Genomic DNA, 17778 nt, shown 5'->3' with positions numbered 1-17778 from the left:
AGTTGACTATCCAAGTGCTGGAATAGTAAGGTATTCCTTGTTCAGCAAGCAGTGTGGGATCGACTTGATAGTTGGAATTGAGAATGAGTGTTTGATTGTACTGTGTTCCGTTTTCATAGAACAAGAGTTGAGAAAGCTGTGGGGAGTTGGCGTCAATGTTCTGCCGTTGCACATGAATGTAGACTAACGAATGGGAAGTTCTGGGCCTTCCAGATGTTGTTGTAATATACAGCCACAAACACAACCCTAGACATAAGTCAATGCAAGGTCTCGAATCAGGGCGGAGTGATCGCACATGCAAAGGAGGTAGCCCAGTAAATTCGCGAACTGTCCAAAAATATGTAAGGCTTCTGGCCCTCGGATTGAGAAGAGGTCAAACCTGTGCTTTCAGCGGATAGTCATAGGGTTCACCCCGCCAGAAATATACTGTCGCAGATCCAGTCAGTAACGCGATCCACTTCGAAGTTCGTTTCACACTTACTTGCCAGTCAAAGCAAAGACAGGAGCCCTAGACCCTCGTTACCGTTTGTACCACCAAACACTCGCGAGACGGCGGCATTGTTGGGAGCTGCAAGACACATAATTGACAACCCGGTCAGAAGCGGAAAGATCCATTCTGGGAAAAGCTCCCAAAAAAAGATACTGAGTCGATCAGTGTTTGATCATTGCCGGTCTTAATCGAGGGACTTACGCAGTAAACACAATGTAAAAGACTCTGAGCTTTTTCCGTGCTGTCATCCCGCCCTCGTAGAGAGCATCGAACATGGACAGCAATGGTAGCACACCGGGGTATAACATCTTTGATGGATATAACAGGATGCCTGGTAGATGTATGTGAACATGGGTTCAACAACAGACTCAATTGTGGACATACTTCTCATCATGCCACCAATTCCATAACTGAAACTTTGTCAGCGTCCGCTGGAACTTCAACAAAAATTCTCGTACCCAAGAAGTTGAGAAGAGAAGAGTAGGAACACTGAGGCACCGGCATTGGGCGTGATATTGTAATACAATCTTTAGCAAAGATCAGTAAATTCCGTCAATACGAGTAAGGGTCACTGACCGCTGGACAGCAAGAACTTCGGTACCTAAGGCGGAGTTAGCAGAGGCGCTTGCCATGATCACAACGAAAGCATTTTCTTTTCTTGTTGAACGGTCCCTGTGAAACATGCTTAGAATGAGGGGGAACGAGCGAGGGTAAACTAGCTTACGGGGTTCAGATAGCGCAGGAGTCCGCGACGAGGAATAAAGGCTCCATGAAGATGCCCAGGATATAAGAAACAACCGCGAGGAACATCAATGACACATAAACCGTTGCTGCGGCAATGATATGAGCACATAAAGTCGTCATGCTTGCTTTACTACGCACAGGCTTGAAATAATAGATTTCCGCTACAAATTGACATTGATGAATATCATACTGGCTAAAAACGAACTCAAAGAAGCTCACCGAGTACTCCACCAAAGGTTGAGAGGCCAAGACCAATAAAGAATGCACGGAATGTCCACGGGTTCAAGAGAAGGGTCGTCGTCCACCGAGATGACGTGCGTAGCAATCTCACGTTCGTTGGAGAGCACGCCTTCCTCGCTGTCCGAGTCAGCATCAACTGTTGCAGTTTCAACGTCGCCTTTTCCATCGAACGAGTTGTCACTAAGTGCTAAGACCTTTCTCGCTGGGCACAGTGTGCTCGCCGATCGCCCCTGCAGCGGTCAGACTCATCGTACCTGATAAGACCAATACTGCAAGAGAAGACTATAAGTATTTACCTCAAATACAGATAAGCGACTATTCTCGTAATTGGAAATCCAGTTGTTCGGGGTACTACGGCCATCTCGGTGGCACCATTGTACGAACCTGTACGCGTGGTATCGTGAGCCTCGTGTCTAGTAATGAGATAAGAAGGTAGCTTGAAATGATGAGTCTAGTACAAAACAGCTCTGTTTCGGCATTTGGAATGCCATAACGTTGGTTAAACAGTACATGCCTGGGGGAAGTCACTCGGGCCAATGCATTTGATATTGCGGACCTAAGTTGGCGATCACATCAACAAAACAGCGCAGTACATGTCTGATGGAAGTTGCTCGGGCCAATATTGCGGACCTAAGTTGGCGATCACATCAACGAAACAGCGCAGTACATGCCTGAGGGATGTTACTCCGGCTAAGTTCACCTGACCTTCCCAATAAGCAAGCCTTACTATACTGGGTGAACACGCGTATCACTAAGTATTATTAGGCTTAGTTACGATAATACCCAACACCAGCATTAAATCCTGTCCCAAATCACCCCAGACCTTAGATATCCCTTTACGCTTTCGGTAAAGGTACGTGTTTCTTTCAGGTGGGGTTCTCACGCCCCTTGCTCTTGCTCATCGTCGTTGCCAGTGCCCTCTACCGCCATTCCTATCATATGACTACACCATATGTTTGGTGGATCTTCTAGGAAAGTTACTGGACTTTCCAAGGCCGCAACCACCCATGGATTCAAGCACTCAATTCGAACGTCTGGAGTATTGACAGCTGGGAAACAAGGGCAGCGAAGAGAGGAAACAGATGCAAAGCGAAGGTTGCACATACAGGGTGAGTACCTTCTGACTGACTATCCATATATTCATCTAATTTCTTGCAGAAATGACCAACAAGGATCGAGACATCATTGAGAACATGTTTGCCGAGAGTAGCGTTGACATACAGCCAGAAAGTATACCTTACAGTCTGCCGCCTGGTGAAGAGGAAGTAGAGCTCAGTCACGAGGGCAGTGAGTACAAGGCGTTTTGAAGGTTTGGCTCAACAAATGGCCAACATCTCAGGATGGTATGGTATTCAACGTTCAACAAAGTCTTGTACCTACTGATGTGGTGCTGGTGTGTTTCAGCCGCTACATGGACCCACGAACTCATACCGATCGCATTGAAGTTCAAAATGAAAATTGGGACATTCAGATGGACCGTCTGGTGGAGGTGTACTTGAACTATTGTGCCCGAGATTGTGGTGACAGTATGCCACGTAATGCCTTGGAGGAGCTAACACTGGGCGATGATTCTCTATCTCTCAAGAACATTGACTTAGTTGACATCTTTAGTAAGTACATGGCATCTTTCCAGGCTTCATAATTAATATTGTCCAGGTCAAAAGTGCACCTCTCTACAACTTTGACCATCTCACAAATATCCAAATGAAACACTGATATATCATGGATATTTGGGTTGCTCTCCACTATATCCGACCATCGCCATCTCCATCCGCACACTTGCTGCATATCGACAGTCTCATCGCACTTGTCCCCAATTCAGTATTCAAGCACAATGTAAGGCTTTATGTCATCTTCACAATGTATGCTATTGGTTCTGTGCCTGTTATGTACTAATTGATTATGAATTCTGTTCTAGATTCCATATTGATCATATTTCAACATGCAATTTTCAGACACTTACGACGTGTACCTTGAAATCACACATTGTGTCGACTCCCTTATCAATGAAGTGCTTGGCCGCAATACACCTAACTGGCGCCTTCTCAACTCATGTCCCTGCTGTTTCTACAAATTAGAGGACGAGGAAAACCTCGCCTTCGAGTGGCTGGTGACTATTGATGGCAATACTAGCTTAAAGCGATGGTCATCGTCAATAGATGGCAGCACCATGTGAGCTGATCTGCGCAAGTTCCGTACTGACTATTGGCTTGACCGTACAATGGTTGACCGCTTTAAGAATGATGTGCGGGGACAATTAGTAAGTCCTTTCATTGCTACAAGTCTACGACTCTGGAACTCAATGATAAATAGAATACGACAACAAATAATGATGACTGGCAAGATGTCAAGCCCCCAAATCAATCAGTGCCTTCATTCGCTTGCAATGACTGGTGGCGAAATGCTGGTCCTGAACAACATAAGTGGATGTTTGCTATATTTGATGAATCTGGCATCTTTATTGCTGCTTGCCACCATCAGTTTGTGCTCCTCGCCTGCGATATGGTCAAAAGTGGTGAACTGTACGACATTTAATTTTTTCATTCAATTTATCTTAACTGGCAAGTCTCTAGTGCTAAGTATCCTTTGGCCATCATTGATCACCTGCTAACAGTTTATGGCCAAAATGGTGCCTGTGCATATGACATCGGCTGTGCGTTTGCTAAGGCACTAGCGAATAGTACATTGGGACAACATGCTGGCTTCCTTAACTTGCGAATAATGGTAGGAGCATTTCATGGCCATGCCCATAATCGAAGATGCCAGTTAGACTGGCATCCCATGTATATCAAAGGCACTGGACACACAGAGGGTGAAGGATGTGAGCATATATTTTCCTCGTCAAATGAGCTCGCACGAAGCACTCGGCATGCTAACCGCTTTCATCGACGTCAATCAATCGAGCAGCATTTCGGATTTTGGGATGATAATAAATATGCAGCCCTCAGTGAGTCCTATCTTTACGGATATCTAATCAATTGAATGTGATTCGCCCGCCAGGTATTTTTCTATGGAATCATTATCGAGAGGCCTTGGCAGATATCCAAACTCTTACAGCAGAACTCTCTGCCATTAAAGATGCCCTTAATCTCACTGACACTGACTTCATTCATTTTCATGCGCAGGAGCATGAATATCTTGATGGACTGAAACAGACACCAGTGAAGGATTATCTCAGTATCCGCTACATTAATGTACTCGATGAACTTGGTGAACGTCAGTAAGTCTTGATAATTTGCACTCGTTGTACGTTGACTCATGGTTGAAATGAGACGGGAATGGGACTTGGCACGAGAAGTGGCAAATCGCTTGCTTGTTGAAATTCACCCTGGCAACTTATTTGAAATGCATATTGCTCTCAACCAAGCTCGTGTCCGAGTGGATTCAGCATACTCCAAGCTCCAGAACACAGAAGGTTTAGCAGCTCACTTGGAAATTCAACTCGGTATCGACAAATGGTGGGAGATCGGAAGCGAGCATTATAATCGATTTCGAGAAGAAGCCTCACTCCTGAAGTATCGCTCGGCACTTGATGAACTCGAGCGCCTTGTTGTCATGCGCTTATTCAAACTATCAAAACTTTCACTATCTGGGACAGGTAATTAATTTTTGTGGACCACATTTTTTTAAGATTTAATTGCAGTGTGTTCTAGGGTACAAACTACGGCAGCAAATTAGCAAAGCCCTCCAATGACATTCTGATGCTATTCAAAACACCATCAATTGTTACAACACCCAGGCCATTGCTTTGGACCCCCCTTGGCTGAAACTGGCATGGAACGACATCGTCAAATATAGCTTCCTTGGTGAGTTTGACCTTTTGCGTCATTCACGTACTGACATTCGCGAACACAATTGGACTGTGCCTGCTCATTGTGAAGCCACTGTGAAATACTTCAAGCTTCAACATGCTCATGAAGAAATTCAGCGTCTCAATGTTGAGGTCCATCATCTGCGCACATCAATTCAAGATGAAGAAGTCAAAACCGCCGCAACCATTCATCGACTCCTCGAGATGGATCACACGCTGGCAGTGGAGTTAAAATATTGTTATCAAGCACGTGCTGCAGTCAATGCCATGCACCTGTTCCGATTAGATCAACTGGAGTCGCAGCGTGCATTTTCAGGCAGACGGGGTATTGGCATCCAGCTTGGAAGTTCATTGTTGTCGCTGCATGATCAGTCAGAGGTAACAAGTTCATCACTACACACTGGTTTGTAGACTTGGTGATTCTAATGCCCTTACTGATGACTTATAGAAATTTCCGCCGCTGGTGTTGATAGAGAAGGCTTCCAAACTCAATTTGATTTGGATGATATTATATCTTTTGAATCTGATGGTGGAAATGTCATTGAGCATGAGGATAAAGCACAGATTACAGAGGACTTTGCTAGTTATCTATTTTCCGCTACAGACTAGTTGTGCTGTGTATACCAAGTGAATTCAACTCATCATCATCATCATCATCATCGTCATATGTCGCCGGTCTGAGATAGGACGGACTTGAGTAGATGAAAGATAGGACAGACTTGAGCAGATGAAGGATAGGATGAGCTTGCATAGATGATAGATTGGGTTGTGGTTGGCTTGCTGCTAACTGATGATGAGATGGGACAGACCTGAGTGGATGATAGATTGGGTTGTGGTTAGCTTGAGATAGGACGAGCTTGAGCGGATGAGATAGGACGAGCAGTGAGTGGAAGATAGATTGGGTTGTGGTTGGCTTGAAAGACAGGCTTGAGCAGATGAGATAGGATGAGCGGATGAGATAGGATGAGCGGATGAGATAGGATGAGCGGATGAGATAGGACGAGCCTGAGTTCATGATAGATTGGGTTGTGGTTGGCTTAAAAGACGGGCTTGAGTGGATGAGATAGGATGAGCTTGAGCGGATGAGATAGGACGAACCTGAGCAGATGATAGATTGGGTTGTGGTTGGTTGGCTTGAAAGCCGAGCCTGAGTGGACAAGATAGGACGAGCTTGAGTAGACGAGATATGACGAGCTTGAGTGGATGAAATAGGATGAGGTTGAGTGGATGATAGATTGGGTTGTGGTTGGCTTGAGAGATGGGCTTAAGCGGATGATAGATTGGGTTGTGGTTGGTTGGCTGGCTTGAAAGCCGAGCTTGAGTAGACAAGATATGACAAGCTTGAGTGGATGAGATAGGATGAGCTTGAGCAGATGATAGATTGGGTTGTGGTTGGCTTTGCTGCTGACTGATGTTGTGTAGATCAGATAGATTGGGTTGTGGTTGGCTTCAGTATATCACACTCATGTCACGGTTAGCTACAGTCCATCAAACCTACTGGTATCAAAATCCTTGTGTGTTATGACTACTAACATAGATCACACTCGCGGTTGATTGCTGATACTAGCTACAGTTCATTGAACCCACTGGCATTGAACGTTGAACCCTGTGTTCAAGTTATGCATGTATCAAATGCTAATATTACTTACTACGGTAGGTGCCAGACTACATAACAGGACCATAACACTAATCATTTTCAACAGTCTTTGCTATCGAACATTCAATAGCATTGATCATCTATCATGGTAAAATCAATAAATCTCAACCGCCCACAAAGCCCACCATATATGCCTACTACCATCGCAAATGATGATGTCCCAAGCTCAATGTGACCCCGGTTTTCGCTCACCGGCCTTGCTGCCATCTACCCCCACTCCTTTGTTGAGGGATTTAGTAACACAGAACGCCAGGCAGCAGTACATGCACTGCTCAGACACGACGCCCATATCAATGGCACTCATTTTCATATGAGAAAACGCGGTGGTCTTCATCCTTCCTACATCGCTTTTAACTCGTACACATTGGCAGATGAGAAGTCTATTACACATGAGGAGCTTCTTGAGGCAGTGCTGCAGGACATCTTTGATGCAGTGAGTCAATTAATTCTATTTATCTTTACATTGTGCAAATCTAATGGAGATCAACTAGATTGTGATGCAAGACCGGCTCGATGGAGGGATTTCTCTTCTTATTCATTGCCACGGCTCTGAAGCCACAACAGCACTCTCGCCAGAACATATCTCTCTGGATCTTTACATTACACCTTGCGAATTGTGTAAAACTCCGGAGCGCCTGGGTGGAGACGTATCAGTGTTGGTGCAGGCCTTTGGGGAAGAGTTTGCAATTCCCCACCTGCAACATTTCACTCAACGCTGTCATATTGAGGGCATTGTCCCTCCATGTCACTGTAAGTCAGTATTTTCTTGTCTCTCTCCCATAAGCTAATGTTTTTTTTCACTTTGTCAAGACCCAGCAAGTCAGGTTAATCCTGCTGCACCCCTGCACTTACCAGCACCTATGGTGGTGACAGGTGCCCGCATTCACTGTTTGGCATGTCCTTCTAGGCAGTTTAAGCATGATCTCCAAGTCGACCTCGAGTCCAAAACACCGCCATCGTCTGCAGTGCGGGAGGGGCGAGAGATGGCCCTTGCAAACAAGGGTACTACCCCATGTGTCAATGCTTCGCCTAGAGAGAACAAGATCCGTCTTTGTCATCATGCTGATGCATTTTTTTCTGATGGTTTGAAGGTTCCTGGGCCGGAAATAGAAGGCACCATCATCGGTCACACCATTAATTAGCATTGGCCCACACACGGATGCCATAATCGACCGGTTTAAAATGGATGATACTGTGCTTCTCAGGCTTCATCAACTAATCGGATCGGTTTGTAGCAGCTGTTGGGAGGCTGTACTTCACTCTCCCAAGTGAAATCTAATGTACGAGGAGGCATCAAAGCTCACCCATGCCCTCATTGCAGACATTCAGGGTACAGCAGTAATTACAAAGGTTCTTCTCCCCTAATAGCTGCTTAAGGTTTGCTGACCCTCGTAATTCATAGACGTCCTGCTCGTTAATTTCAACAATTTTCAGGGTGATTGGTAGCCTAAGTTTCTTATGCACACTTTACCTTTTTTATTTGTTCTTCTCATAGATCATCCAATGTCGATTGTTTGTCCTTATGTCAGTGTGCTGGAGACATTTGATATAAAAACCATTCACAGACAGTGGAAAGAGACAGTGAAAATTTGACTGTTCCAATGGTTTCACAGTCCTTCATGGCGAACTCATAGTTACAAACACATCCAAGCCCAAGCTCCTCGTCGTGTCAAGGTGACCCTTAGCAAGGAGGCTCGTGTGGCACTGACTGCTCACTGTCGTGATAAATCTAATCTCTTCAAAACTGATCTTCGTAGTGCTTGTACTGAGATTGATGAGGCTGTGAAGTCCATCACATCCTCCCATCACAAAAGCTTTTCACCGTGTCCAGAATGTATTATGTATGGGTCGTGGGATGCTGCGCTACCAATGTTCGAAGTTGAACGCATGGAATGTGTTCTGCTGGAAGAAGTGCAATGAAGGGAAGGAAAATGGTAAGAGCATCTCTGACATGCCAGGCACCAACTAACAACATGCCAAGGGGCCACAGGCAAGGCTGTGTTGCAAGAACTCATGAAGGACAAAGACAACCTGCACCAAATATCACCAGCTCACAGAAGACGAAAAGGTCAGTATTTTAGCTGAGTATGCCAAACACAAGGAGACCAAGACCAGTGGTGTCCACATTTCGGCTAAAGCAAAGGTTAACAATGTCACTCACACCCTCAAGGCTGTTGAAAATGAGGCAAGTGGTTATAATAGAATCTGTGCTGTTAGCACTTGCTGACATGGCTTCCAGCTCACCAACTTACAGGCCCATACAGGCGTAGAGACTATTCTCTATACGATGTGTGGTTCTACAGATTGCCCACTCTGTGGTGTCATCTTCACGACCGAAGGTGTCAGCGATTTTATGAGTACTGTGATGAACATTGACAATCAAGACCTGGTTGGTAAGATGGAGGGGTTTGCTGTGCAAGGCATGCAAGGTAAGTATCATTTTATGTCAAATAGATGCTCGGCTGAAACTATTCAGGTGCTGCAAAAAACCATCAAAAATGTAGTTCAGCAATTATGGTGCGATTCGTGATGAGATCAACAAGACACTTCGTAGGTCATATGTACTATTTACATTGTGTTTTTACTAACTACCATCTCAATTTCCAGGGGAGATCACTAAGGATCCAGAGGCGAGGATGCACTGGGCAAACTACTGGCGTAACAGTGGTTCAGCGGTACCTTGTCATTATTGAAGGTTGGCTGGACAACATACCATTTGTCAACCTCAGCAGTGTCTCCAGCGCTCTCCCAGACCTGGAAATGCTCTTGCGTAAATGGGAGTCCCATGCCATCCACTGGAGGCGCCTCGATGAAGATGAGTATCAAGCTCTTCTTGAAGAGCGCAATAAGAAGCTGGAGAGTGGCAAAGTTGCCAAAGAACGCTGCCAGGACTCGTTCCGACAAGGGGAAGAAGTGTGTTTGAGCTTTGGGTGGCTCTCAGGGCAAGAAGACCTATAAGAGTGCTGAAATGGTTGTAAGCGATGACGAAGATGAAACGGCACCAGCTACTGCCTCCACTGGTGTCCCTCATACCGGCTTAAACACAATGGCATCAAGGCCTGCTACTGCCTCCACTGATGCCCCTTATACAGGTTCTCCCAATGAGCTTGCAACTGCCAGTCTCTTTGCTAATGGATCCTTGGACAACATGATGTTCGGCACACCTGACTTATCAACTACTGGCGGTCTAGACTTCAACAATGTTATGGCGGGCATCGGGTTTGACATGAATTACGAACAATATGGATTTTGGAATGATGGCTGGCGCTGATGACGCGATGTTGCTTTGATACGAATTTCGAGGGTATTGATCTGGGAATGATGGCTGGCGCTGATACCGTGCTGATACCGCAATGTTGTTGCTCTAGTTAGTACGTACTTATTAGCCATGTCAATCACAATATGCAAAGTTTAGCATCTGCCAATCAAATGAGCGACAGATATATTTATAGTATCATGTGAGCAGGTAACTTGGTACATGGTATCATAGCCACGGCGAAAATGAATGCAGTCAAGTCTAGTAGCATGTTCTGCGAGGCACATTAGGAGCAGGATCAATGACAAAATGGAGATACACATACATAATGTCCAGCTGGAGGTAAAGTAGGCTCGCTCCAGATGAACAGTGTGGGATGGTAGCATTGCGGCAGGCACAACCCATGACAATATCCTTCAATAAGGAGGGGTGTAGAGTGGATCAGACAGTTCATCAAGACGTGTGTGTGGTTTGAAGGACAGGTGGTGAGTGACATACAGCGAGTTCGGGGTTGTTGCCAGGGACGTTGGTGGCACTGCTAGTTTGGGGAGATGTGTTAGACGAAGATGTGTTGGAACCCGCTTCTTCAGCGAGTTTGGGGTTGTTGCCAGGGACATTGGTGGCACTGCTAGTTTGGGGAGACGCGTTAGACGAAGATGTGTTGGAACCCGCTTCTCCGTTGATGCTGTCAACTCCAGAGAATGGCAATGCAATGCCTCGCTTGTGCCACTGCTGACGCCAGTCATACTGGGTGGCACCCAGTGCTGGCTGAGGTAGTCGGGGTGGTACGGCCCAGGGAAGGGGTTATAAACCATGTAGGGATGGCAAAAGGCACCTGGGGAGTGTGAGAACGCTGGTAGATGCTGAGACTGAGACTGAGGTTAAGAACTGACAAACAGTAAATGGTAAGACTGAGACTCAGCGTGAGGACGACGAAGAACACCTGGGGAATGTGAGAGGGCAGTACAGGCTGAGACTGAGACTCAGCATGAGGACAGGCAAAAAGTAGAAGTTGGGAAAGTTAACGAAAGTGAGAGGGCTGCAGGGAAATAGCCTCAGAGGCTGATGAGGACTGCCCACAGGGCTCAGAGATAGGGAAGGATGAAAAGGGTAGAGCCGCAGAGGGTGATGAGGGTGCACAGAGTCCAGGAAAGTTGACAAGGCAGGGAATGAGCGTTGATGAGGGCCACAGGAGATAAGAACAGCAGTCAGAAGAGACTGGGAGTGGTGGAAGGACAGTCGTATGATAGGAATGGCGGTAGAGGGCACTGGCAACGACGATGAGCAAGAGCAAGAGCCGTGAGAACCCCACCTGAAAGAAACATGTACCTTTAACGAAAAGCATAAAGGGATATCTAAGGTCTGGGGTGATTTGGGACAGGATTTAATGCTGGTGTTGGGTATTATCAGTAACTAAGCCTAATAATACTTAGTGATACGCATGTTCACCCAGTATAGTAAGGCTTGCTTATTGGGAAGGTCAGGTGGCTAAGTTGGCATCACATCAACAAAAACAGTGCAAAACATGTATGATCAGGTGAGAGCTTGAAATTCGAATGCGTCTGGTCCATCTGCAGGTATGAATCCAAGCTGGTGAAGACATTTCACGTTCTAGCCTGACTGATAATTGTTTGAGTCGCGACCAAACCATGTAACCTATACAAAGTCCATTTGCTGCCAGATCAGTAAATTAGTGGTAGTCAGAGTGGACAATTATGAAGCGATTCTGCATGTGATTATGAGACGATTCAAAATTCGAAAATCGCATGAAAATCACCATCCACTTTGAACACCCTGCAGCGAGAATGGATTCTCAACGTGATTCTGGTTGGATTCATAAATAGGTATGTATACTAAAACTGACAGTTCCTAAGGTGAGTTATACATACAGTGGCTCAAAAAACGGTCCGTATGTTTTGGCATTTTTCACTATCTATAATATTGTGTGAGAACAAACAAATGCCTCAAAAACATGCTTATACCACATGGTAGTATGGCTTCAGGGCTTTCATTTGAGCCCTACACCGTGGGAATCGGTGGAGATATGGTGGAGATACAAGGCTCACAAAATGGTGACTCATGCGGACAGTTTTTTGACTCAAGTATTTTACAGTAATAACCAGGTATTCTAGTATTTTGTATGACCTCCCTTGGCTTTAATTACTGCCTCTATCCTTCTAGGCATACTCTCAATTAATTTCTGGCAATCCTCAGCTGTGATCTTCCCCCATTCCACTGCTACTCTCTCCCAAAGCTCCCATACTCCTTTAGGGGGGTTTTCATAGGCTTGAAGCTTTTTCTTGAGTGTTCCCCAGAGATGTTCAATGACATTGACATCAGGAGACTGTGCTGGCCAGTCAAGAACATTGATGTTATGTTCTTCAAACCATTCCCTAGCTCTTCTGGATGTGTGCTTGGGATCATTATCCTGTTGGAAAATGATATCTTCTTCATCAATCCCTGATTCTGCCAAGCTAGGCAGCAAGTGGTCATTTAAAATGTCCACATACTGCTCAGCATTCATCTTCCCCTCAACCTCAGCAAGCATTCCCACACCATTCCATCCCATACAGCCCCATACCATTAAAGAACCTCCTCCAAACTTGACAGTCCCATTAACCTCTCTGTCTGTTAGGCCATCTCCCTTCTTTTTCCATACATACACCTTCCCATCTGACCCAATCCTATTGATTTTGGTCTCATCTGACCATATAACATGCTTCCAGTCCTCTACAGTCCAGTGTTGATGAGCTAAGGCAAAGGCTAGTCTTCTCTGCCTATGTTTGATGGAGAGAAGAGGCTTTTTCTTCTTTGTTACTGCCTTGAGATGAGCTGCCTTGAGAACATTCCTCACAGTTTGTGAAGAGACAGGGGTAGTGATGGTGGAATTGATATAATGGGTGGCTTAGACAGCATTATCAGCCTTTCCTGTAGTGATATGTTGGATAATAGCCCTTTTGTCAGTAGAGGTAAGCTTGGATGGACGTCCTCCACAAGAGTTTTCCTTGTCTGGGTGGCTTTCTTTGATGAACTTGGCCACAGTGGACTTGCATATTCCAGTTCTAGAGGAAATTTGGCGAGCAGAGAGGCCAGCATAAGACAGAGAGAGGATATTATCTCTTTGAGCAGAGGAGATGGCTTTCATGGTGATTATGACTATGATACATGAGATATTCTGGTTTATATAGTTAGATATAGTCATAAAATAACATAATGACACCACTTTATAATTTATATAATAGTGGCATGATTTTTATGGTGTCATAAATAATGATTTATATAGTTTTAATATACACTCAAAAAACTGTCCACATGAGTCATCATTTTATAAGCCTTATATCTCCACCATATCTCCGCCGATTCCCACGGTGTAGGGCTCAAATGAAAGCCCTGAAGCCATACTACAATGTGGTATAAGCATGTTTTTGAGGCATTGTTTGTTCTCACACAATATTATAGATAGTGAAAAATGCCAAAACATACGGACGGTTTTTTGAGCCACTGTATGTTTCATCTGTTTTCTGATATATTTCACGCACTTGATATTATTGATCATGGCTGTGCTTTTTTTGCCTCTTTTATGAGTGCTTTTTTGAGCTTTCCAAGTCAATGGAGATGCTTGTCAGAACACCTTTTCTTTTGGGTGCCATGCTGCTCGACTGCAGAGAGGGTGCTCAGGTGCTTGCTTGCGGGATAAGTCTATTTAATTAGACATTGGTATTGTAAAATAAGAGGGGTACAGCTAAAATCCGATTCAGAATCGTGTGAAGTGCCTCCTGAGGCGCTTTGACGATTCAGCACGATTCGACATCAAATCCGATTCTCAGCGTCCAAAATCATTTTTGAATTGCAGGCCTAATCACCTCAAAATCGTCCACTCTGACTACCACTATTCACACATTCCCTTTTTGCTACTTGCTGCCGGGTAGCCTTCCCAAAAGGAGCAGACAAGTCACTCACATCAGGCATTTGACTGGAGTTTGGCCAAGCTTTAGCTAGCTTTATCTAATGTAAAATATTAATAATATGTATCACAATTGTAGACCATATGATAAAGGAATAGATGGGCAGACTACATAGGTGGAATCTGCCATAGCTGTAATATTGATAGGCCTATGGTAGCAAGCTGTGATCTACTCACACACTGGTGTGTTATTGTCAGGTGTGTCTAATCTTACATAGGCAGGTTCCAATGACAGAAGCTGCAATTGTTGACAGGGTGCCTGGGCATGATATTAGTTTACCGTGGTCCACCAAGATGGTGATTTCCATCAAGGGTATTGAGCTTTAAATAGGCAGGTTCTGATGGCAGAAGCTGCCATTGATGACAGGGTGCCTGGGTGTGACATTGCTTTACCGTGGTCCACCAAGATGGTGATTTTCATCAAGGATATCAAGCTTTAGATAGGCAGGTTCTGATGGCAAAAGCTGCCATTGATGACAATGCTGAAGTACCACCTACACAAGTCTATGACTACATGGACATCTTCTGATGGGGGAATCTGCAATCACTGACTGTGTGCCAGGGTATGATATTGGGCTGCTATGCCATAGCATGATGGTCAGTTGTTACAACATAAATCTACTGTTACAGGGACTGCTTCTGATGGTGAAAGCTACCAACAATGACATTGATGGGCGTTCAGACACTCAGTTATGTTGCCACAGCAAGGTGGCAATACTTTTGTTAAACATATATAACCTTACATGCCTTACAATAGCTTCATGTGAAGGTGGAGTATTCATCAACTGCATTATGGGTTAACATGCTTTACACACAGTACAGTACGAACATAAACAAATTAAGTAGTGTCAGTATTGGCTTGTTCTTGCAAGGCAGCACATTTTGCCCAAATTTTCGACAGTGCACTGTTTTCGCTGATACTGCGCTGCAAAGATGAAGAAATCATGAGAATGCGGCTGTACAAGATGTTAACTTAGAGAGTTTATAGTTGATTAGATGAATTACAAACCTGCGTCCACCACATCATGAGGTCAACAACCTCCTCACTTTCATTGGGATCCTCCAACAGGTCAAGAATGCTGTTATAAAAATTTTCAGAGTCCGTGACGGTGTCGGTTTGTGAAAATACTGACAATGAACTTAACGAAAACCAAACCTAAATGTACAATCAGCAGAGCTGAGGCTTAGTTTATCAAATTTCCTACATACCTGTGTAGCAATATAGGCGAGGGAGCCTTTGGTTACAGATTTTATGCCGTGAAGGTAAGCATTGCTGGAGCGCGTAGCTTTTGGTTCCTTGTCCACCGAGCTTGGGGATGTAAAAACATGTTTGAAACCCTATAAAGGGAAATGACTGAATGAGTTGTTCATCGCTAAGAGAATGAACTTATGAAAATTAGTATCTCGCTCCTGAGTAAGCCCTTCCATGGATCTTCAAGATCATAGTCATACCTAGCATAAAGAAACATGAGCCACTGGTCACCACGAACTGCGGTTTCACCACTCTTGAGGCTCAGCTTAATTCTGACTCGTAGTGTTATGATATCAAGTTTATTGAACAGTGAAAAGACTTATGCTGCATCCAGACCAGTCAAGCCCTGCAGGGCAGAGCAACAGCACTGGTGATTTCATGATTAAACCCACGGTCAGACTTGATGTTTTGGGAGAGAGGCGGTATGACAACTTCTCCTCTGGGCACAAGCCATTCAAGAACTGCAGACTTCAGAGTTTTTGTATTGTTGCCTCACGCACCAGAAGCTCCTTTACCTAGCTGCAAAACGGTCAGTATGATGAACTTGCATTTTAAACACTCACCAATTCTCCCACATGGATAATGTCTTCTTCCTCGCCTGAGGTCAAATGATTTAAAAGTCCAGGATATGAATCTATTAAATCCATGAACACCCTATGTTCACGTCAAACACTAACATTGAAAGTATTCTTAAGTCCTGCACCGCTATTATCATAATTACACTTACTCCACTGGGTAATCCTCTATAGGAGAGTCTTGCAATTCTTCGAGTCGGAGGATCCCTGCAGTTAGAAGAGCAGGATAGTTGCATAAGGCAAAATCTGTCCGACCAAAATGTTGGCCATGCAGGACAAGGGGATTTGATGAAGCCCTGATCAAGAGGACAGGTCAGGAAGGTAATGATTCACCGTTGAGAAGAACACATACACTTTTTTATGTGGGCCCAATTGAAGTGCAGAACCACTGCACTTGCGCAAAGGATCACTGGAAGAGGGATGGTTCTTGTCGTTACTCATAATAAGTTGAAAAGTAGGTGGGTCTGATACAAGTAATGAACAAGACACTTTATAAGTCCAAGCAGACAACAACATGATTAAAAAAAGAAATGCCATCTGAGCACCATTGAGATTGTAATGAAAAAAAAACCTCACCATCCAAGCGCCATATGTCCTGTAACGATAAAAAGAACCTTGCTGCAGGAGTGCCATAGGTATCACAAATGAAAATACTGCGCCATCCTAACGCCATAGACATTGGGCTTACAGATACATAAGTCACTAGCACTGTCGCAGCAGCTTATCGTACCATTTGAACTAAGGATGTCCAGCTCACCCAATCAAAAGTGTCTGCGACAATGCTTCCATGTTGGAAGCACTATCACGCTAAAGTAAGCTCTTCAGCATGCTATGCCATACCAGACTCATAAGTTTACCTGAAGCCTCAATGTGCACACACACAGTACCCCTGATATAGATGGTCTGCACAACACAGACTGCACGTGAGTAAGAAAGTGTTGCAGAAAGTAACTCTGAACTAGAATGACCATGCAGGCAATTCCTTCCGAACAATCAAGTGGTCCATACGGGAACTCAGATGGCAGGTGAAATTTGATGACTCAGAGATTGAGGACCACACAATGGACAGGTCTGAAAATTCATTACCTAGGCAAGGATGAAGAGGCCCACAGCGACATGGAATGTGAGCTACGTCGTGTCAAAGCACAGCTCAAGAACGCGGAAAATAATATTATGTACCTTTCAGAAAGGGTGAATATGTATAGATACAGATGGTTGGATGAATACTATCGCGCCGACAATCTCGAGCACCATATGCTGGGTGACATTGTTGTCCCTGAGCTTGGTCAGATTCCAGAGGGTGCAGCATCTCCTGTTTTCTTTCCAGAGTTCTTCACCTGGAATGAGGGAGGATCAGAATGAGGTGACATTTGACAAGAAAAGTACAGCACCTGTGATAGGACCATGCCTGGTGAAGGGGAAGATTATGGGAACCCAGAAAGATCTATTAACAAAGAATGAGATGGGCTAAATTATTTTAGTGAATAGGAGGGCTGCTCGAATTTTCAAAGTGTTGCGACTGTACATGATAAAGAGAAGTGGTTAATGGTGGTAGGCGCTGTTTACAGGACGTCTCGCTAGTATATCTGATATCTAAGCATGAATTAACATTGTCTATAGAACGTTCAAGGATATACTTACCACCTATTTCGAATGGGCAATAGGCTAGCTCTTAACAATTTTAAGAGCATTCTTTGAATTTATGGCCTTGTCATGAAAATGACATGCATAATCTCACAAACGGTAGGCACTACTTGTCCATGCCTGACTCTAAATTAAATATCTACAC

At 44.6% G+C, this 17778-nt stretch overlaps 8 protein-coding genes across 8 annotated transcripts; 5 read left to right on the top strand and 3 right to left on the bottom strand.

Annotated features, from left to right (window-relative positions):
• Window positions 1-10: 10 nt before the first annotated feature.
• On the bottom strand, window positions 11-1524 carry DFJ58DRAFT_751322 (OPT oligopeptide transporter protein-domain-containing protein). Its single transcript, XM_041387775.1, has 12 exons — window positions 1454-1524; window positions 1373-1395; window positions 1215-1309; window positions 1067-1162; window positions 949-1017; window positions 875-900; window positions 692-821; window positions 482-642; window positions 380-426; window positions 296-327; window positions 189-246; window positions 11-136 (listed from the first exon to the last, which is right to left on the bottom strand). The coding sequence occupies exons 4-8, from the start codon at window positions 1120-1122 to the stop codon at window positions 489-491; spliced, it is 435 nt and encodes a 144-aa protein (XP_041234825.1). The 5' UTR covers window positions 1123-1162; window positions 1215-1309; window positions 1373-1395; window positions 1454-1524; the 3' UTR covers window positions 11-136; window positions 189-246; window positions 296-327; window positions 380-426; window positions 482-488.
• DFJ58DRAFT_738822 (uncharacterized protein) lies at window positions 1220-1723 on the bottom strand (the record flags this gene model as incomplete). The annotated part of the gene is made up of 4 exons (XM_041387011.1): window positions 1220-1320; window positions 1373-1395; window positions 1454-1610; window positions 1669-1723. 4 exons carry the CDS (start codon window positions 1721-1723, stop codon window positions 1220-1222), a joined length of 336 nt encoding a protein of 111 aa, XP_041234824.1.
• Window positions 1724-2397: 674 nt separating this feature from the next.
• Window positions 2398-2781, top strand: DFJ58DRAFT_751320 (uncharacterized protein; the record flags this gene model as incomplete). Its single annotated transcript, XM_041387774.1, has 2 exons — window positions 2398-2583; window positions 2633-2781. Exons 1-2 carry the CDS (start codon window positions 2427-2429, stop codon window positions 2779-2781), a joined length of 306 nt encoding a protein of 101 aa, XP_041234823.1. The 5' UTR covers window positions 2398-2426.
• Window positions 2782-4195: 1414 nt separating this feature from the next.
• DFJ58DRAFT_672914 (uncharacterized protein) lies at window positions 4196-5080 on the top strand (the record flags this gene model as incomplete). The annotated part of the gene is made up of 3 exons (XM_041383042.1): window positions 4196-4421; window positions 4475-4694; window positions 4747-5080. The coding sequence occupies 3 exons, from the start codon at window positions 4196-4198 to the stop codon at window positions 5078-5080; spliced, it is 780 nt and encodes a 259-aa protein (XP_041234822.1).
• Window positions 5081-5171: 91 nt separating this feature from the next.
• DFJ58DRAFT_672918 (uncharacterized protein) lies at window positions 5172-5696 on the top strand (the record flags this gene model as incomplete). The annotated part of the gene is made up of 1 exon (XM_041383043.1): window positions 5172-5696. A coding segment is annotated over one exon (525 nt), but the record flags the coding sequence as incomplete, so codon positions are not given.
• Window positions 5697-7123: 1427 nt separating this feature from the next.
• On the top strand, window positions 7124-7619 carry DFJ58DRAFT_618776 (uncharacterized protein; the record flags this gene model as incomplete). Its single annotated transcript, XM_041381004.1, has 2 exons — window positions 7124-7375; window positions 7434-7619. Coding segments are annotated over 2 exons (438 nt in total), but the record flags the coding sequence as incomplete, so codon positions are not given.
• A 1162-nt stretch (window positions 7620-8781) lies between these two features.
• Window positions 8782-10213, top strand: DFJ58DRAFT_849781 (uncharacterized protein; the record flags this gene model as incomplete). Its single annotated transcript, XM_041393729.1, has 6 exons — window positions 8782-8853; window positions 8993-9154; window positions 9182-9371; window positions 9419-9459; window positions 9550-9855; window positions 9884-10213. The coding sequence occupies 6 exons, from the start codon at window positions 8782-8784 to the stop codon at window positions 10211-10213; spliced, it is 1101 nt and encodes a 366-aa protein (XP_041234819.1).
• A 4787-nt stretch (window positions 10214-15000) lies between these two features.
• On the bottom strand, window positions 15001-16430 carry DFJ58DRAFT_720072 (uncharacterized protein; the record flags this gene model as incomplete). Its single annotated transcript, XM_041384688.1, has 10 exons — window positions 15001-15087; window positions 15172-15318; window positions 15372-15448; window positions 15550-15690; window positions 15734-15760; window positions 15783-15875; window positions 15915-15933; window positions 15978-16068; window positions 16142-16285; window positions 16342-16430. 10 exons carry the CDS (start codon window positions 16428-16430, stop codon window positions 15001-15003), a joined length of 915 nt encoding a protein of 304 aa, XP_041234818.1.
• Window positions 16431-17778: the final 1348 nt, after the last annotated feature.

Source organism: Suillus subalutaceus (assembly GCF_016647625.1).
Source record: "Suillus subalutaceus strain FC151 chromosome Unknown DFJ58scaffold_563, whole genome shotgun sequence".
In the NCBI taxonomy this organism is placed as follows: domain Eukaryota; kingdom Fungi; phylum Basidiomycota; class Agaricomycetes; order Boletales; family Suillaceae; genus Suillus; species Suillus subalutaceus.
This window is presented reverse-complemented; position numbering and strand designations above follow the sequence as displayed.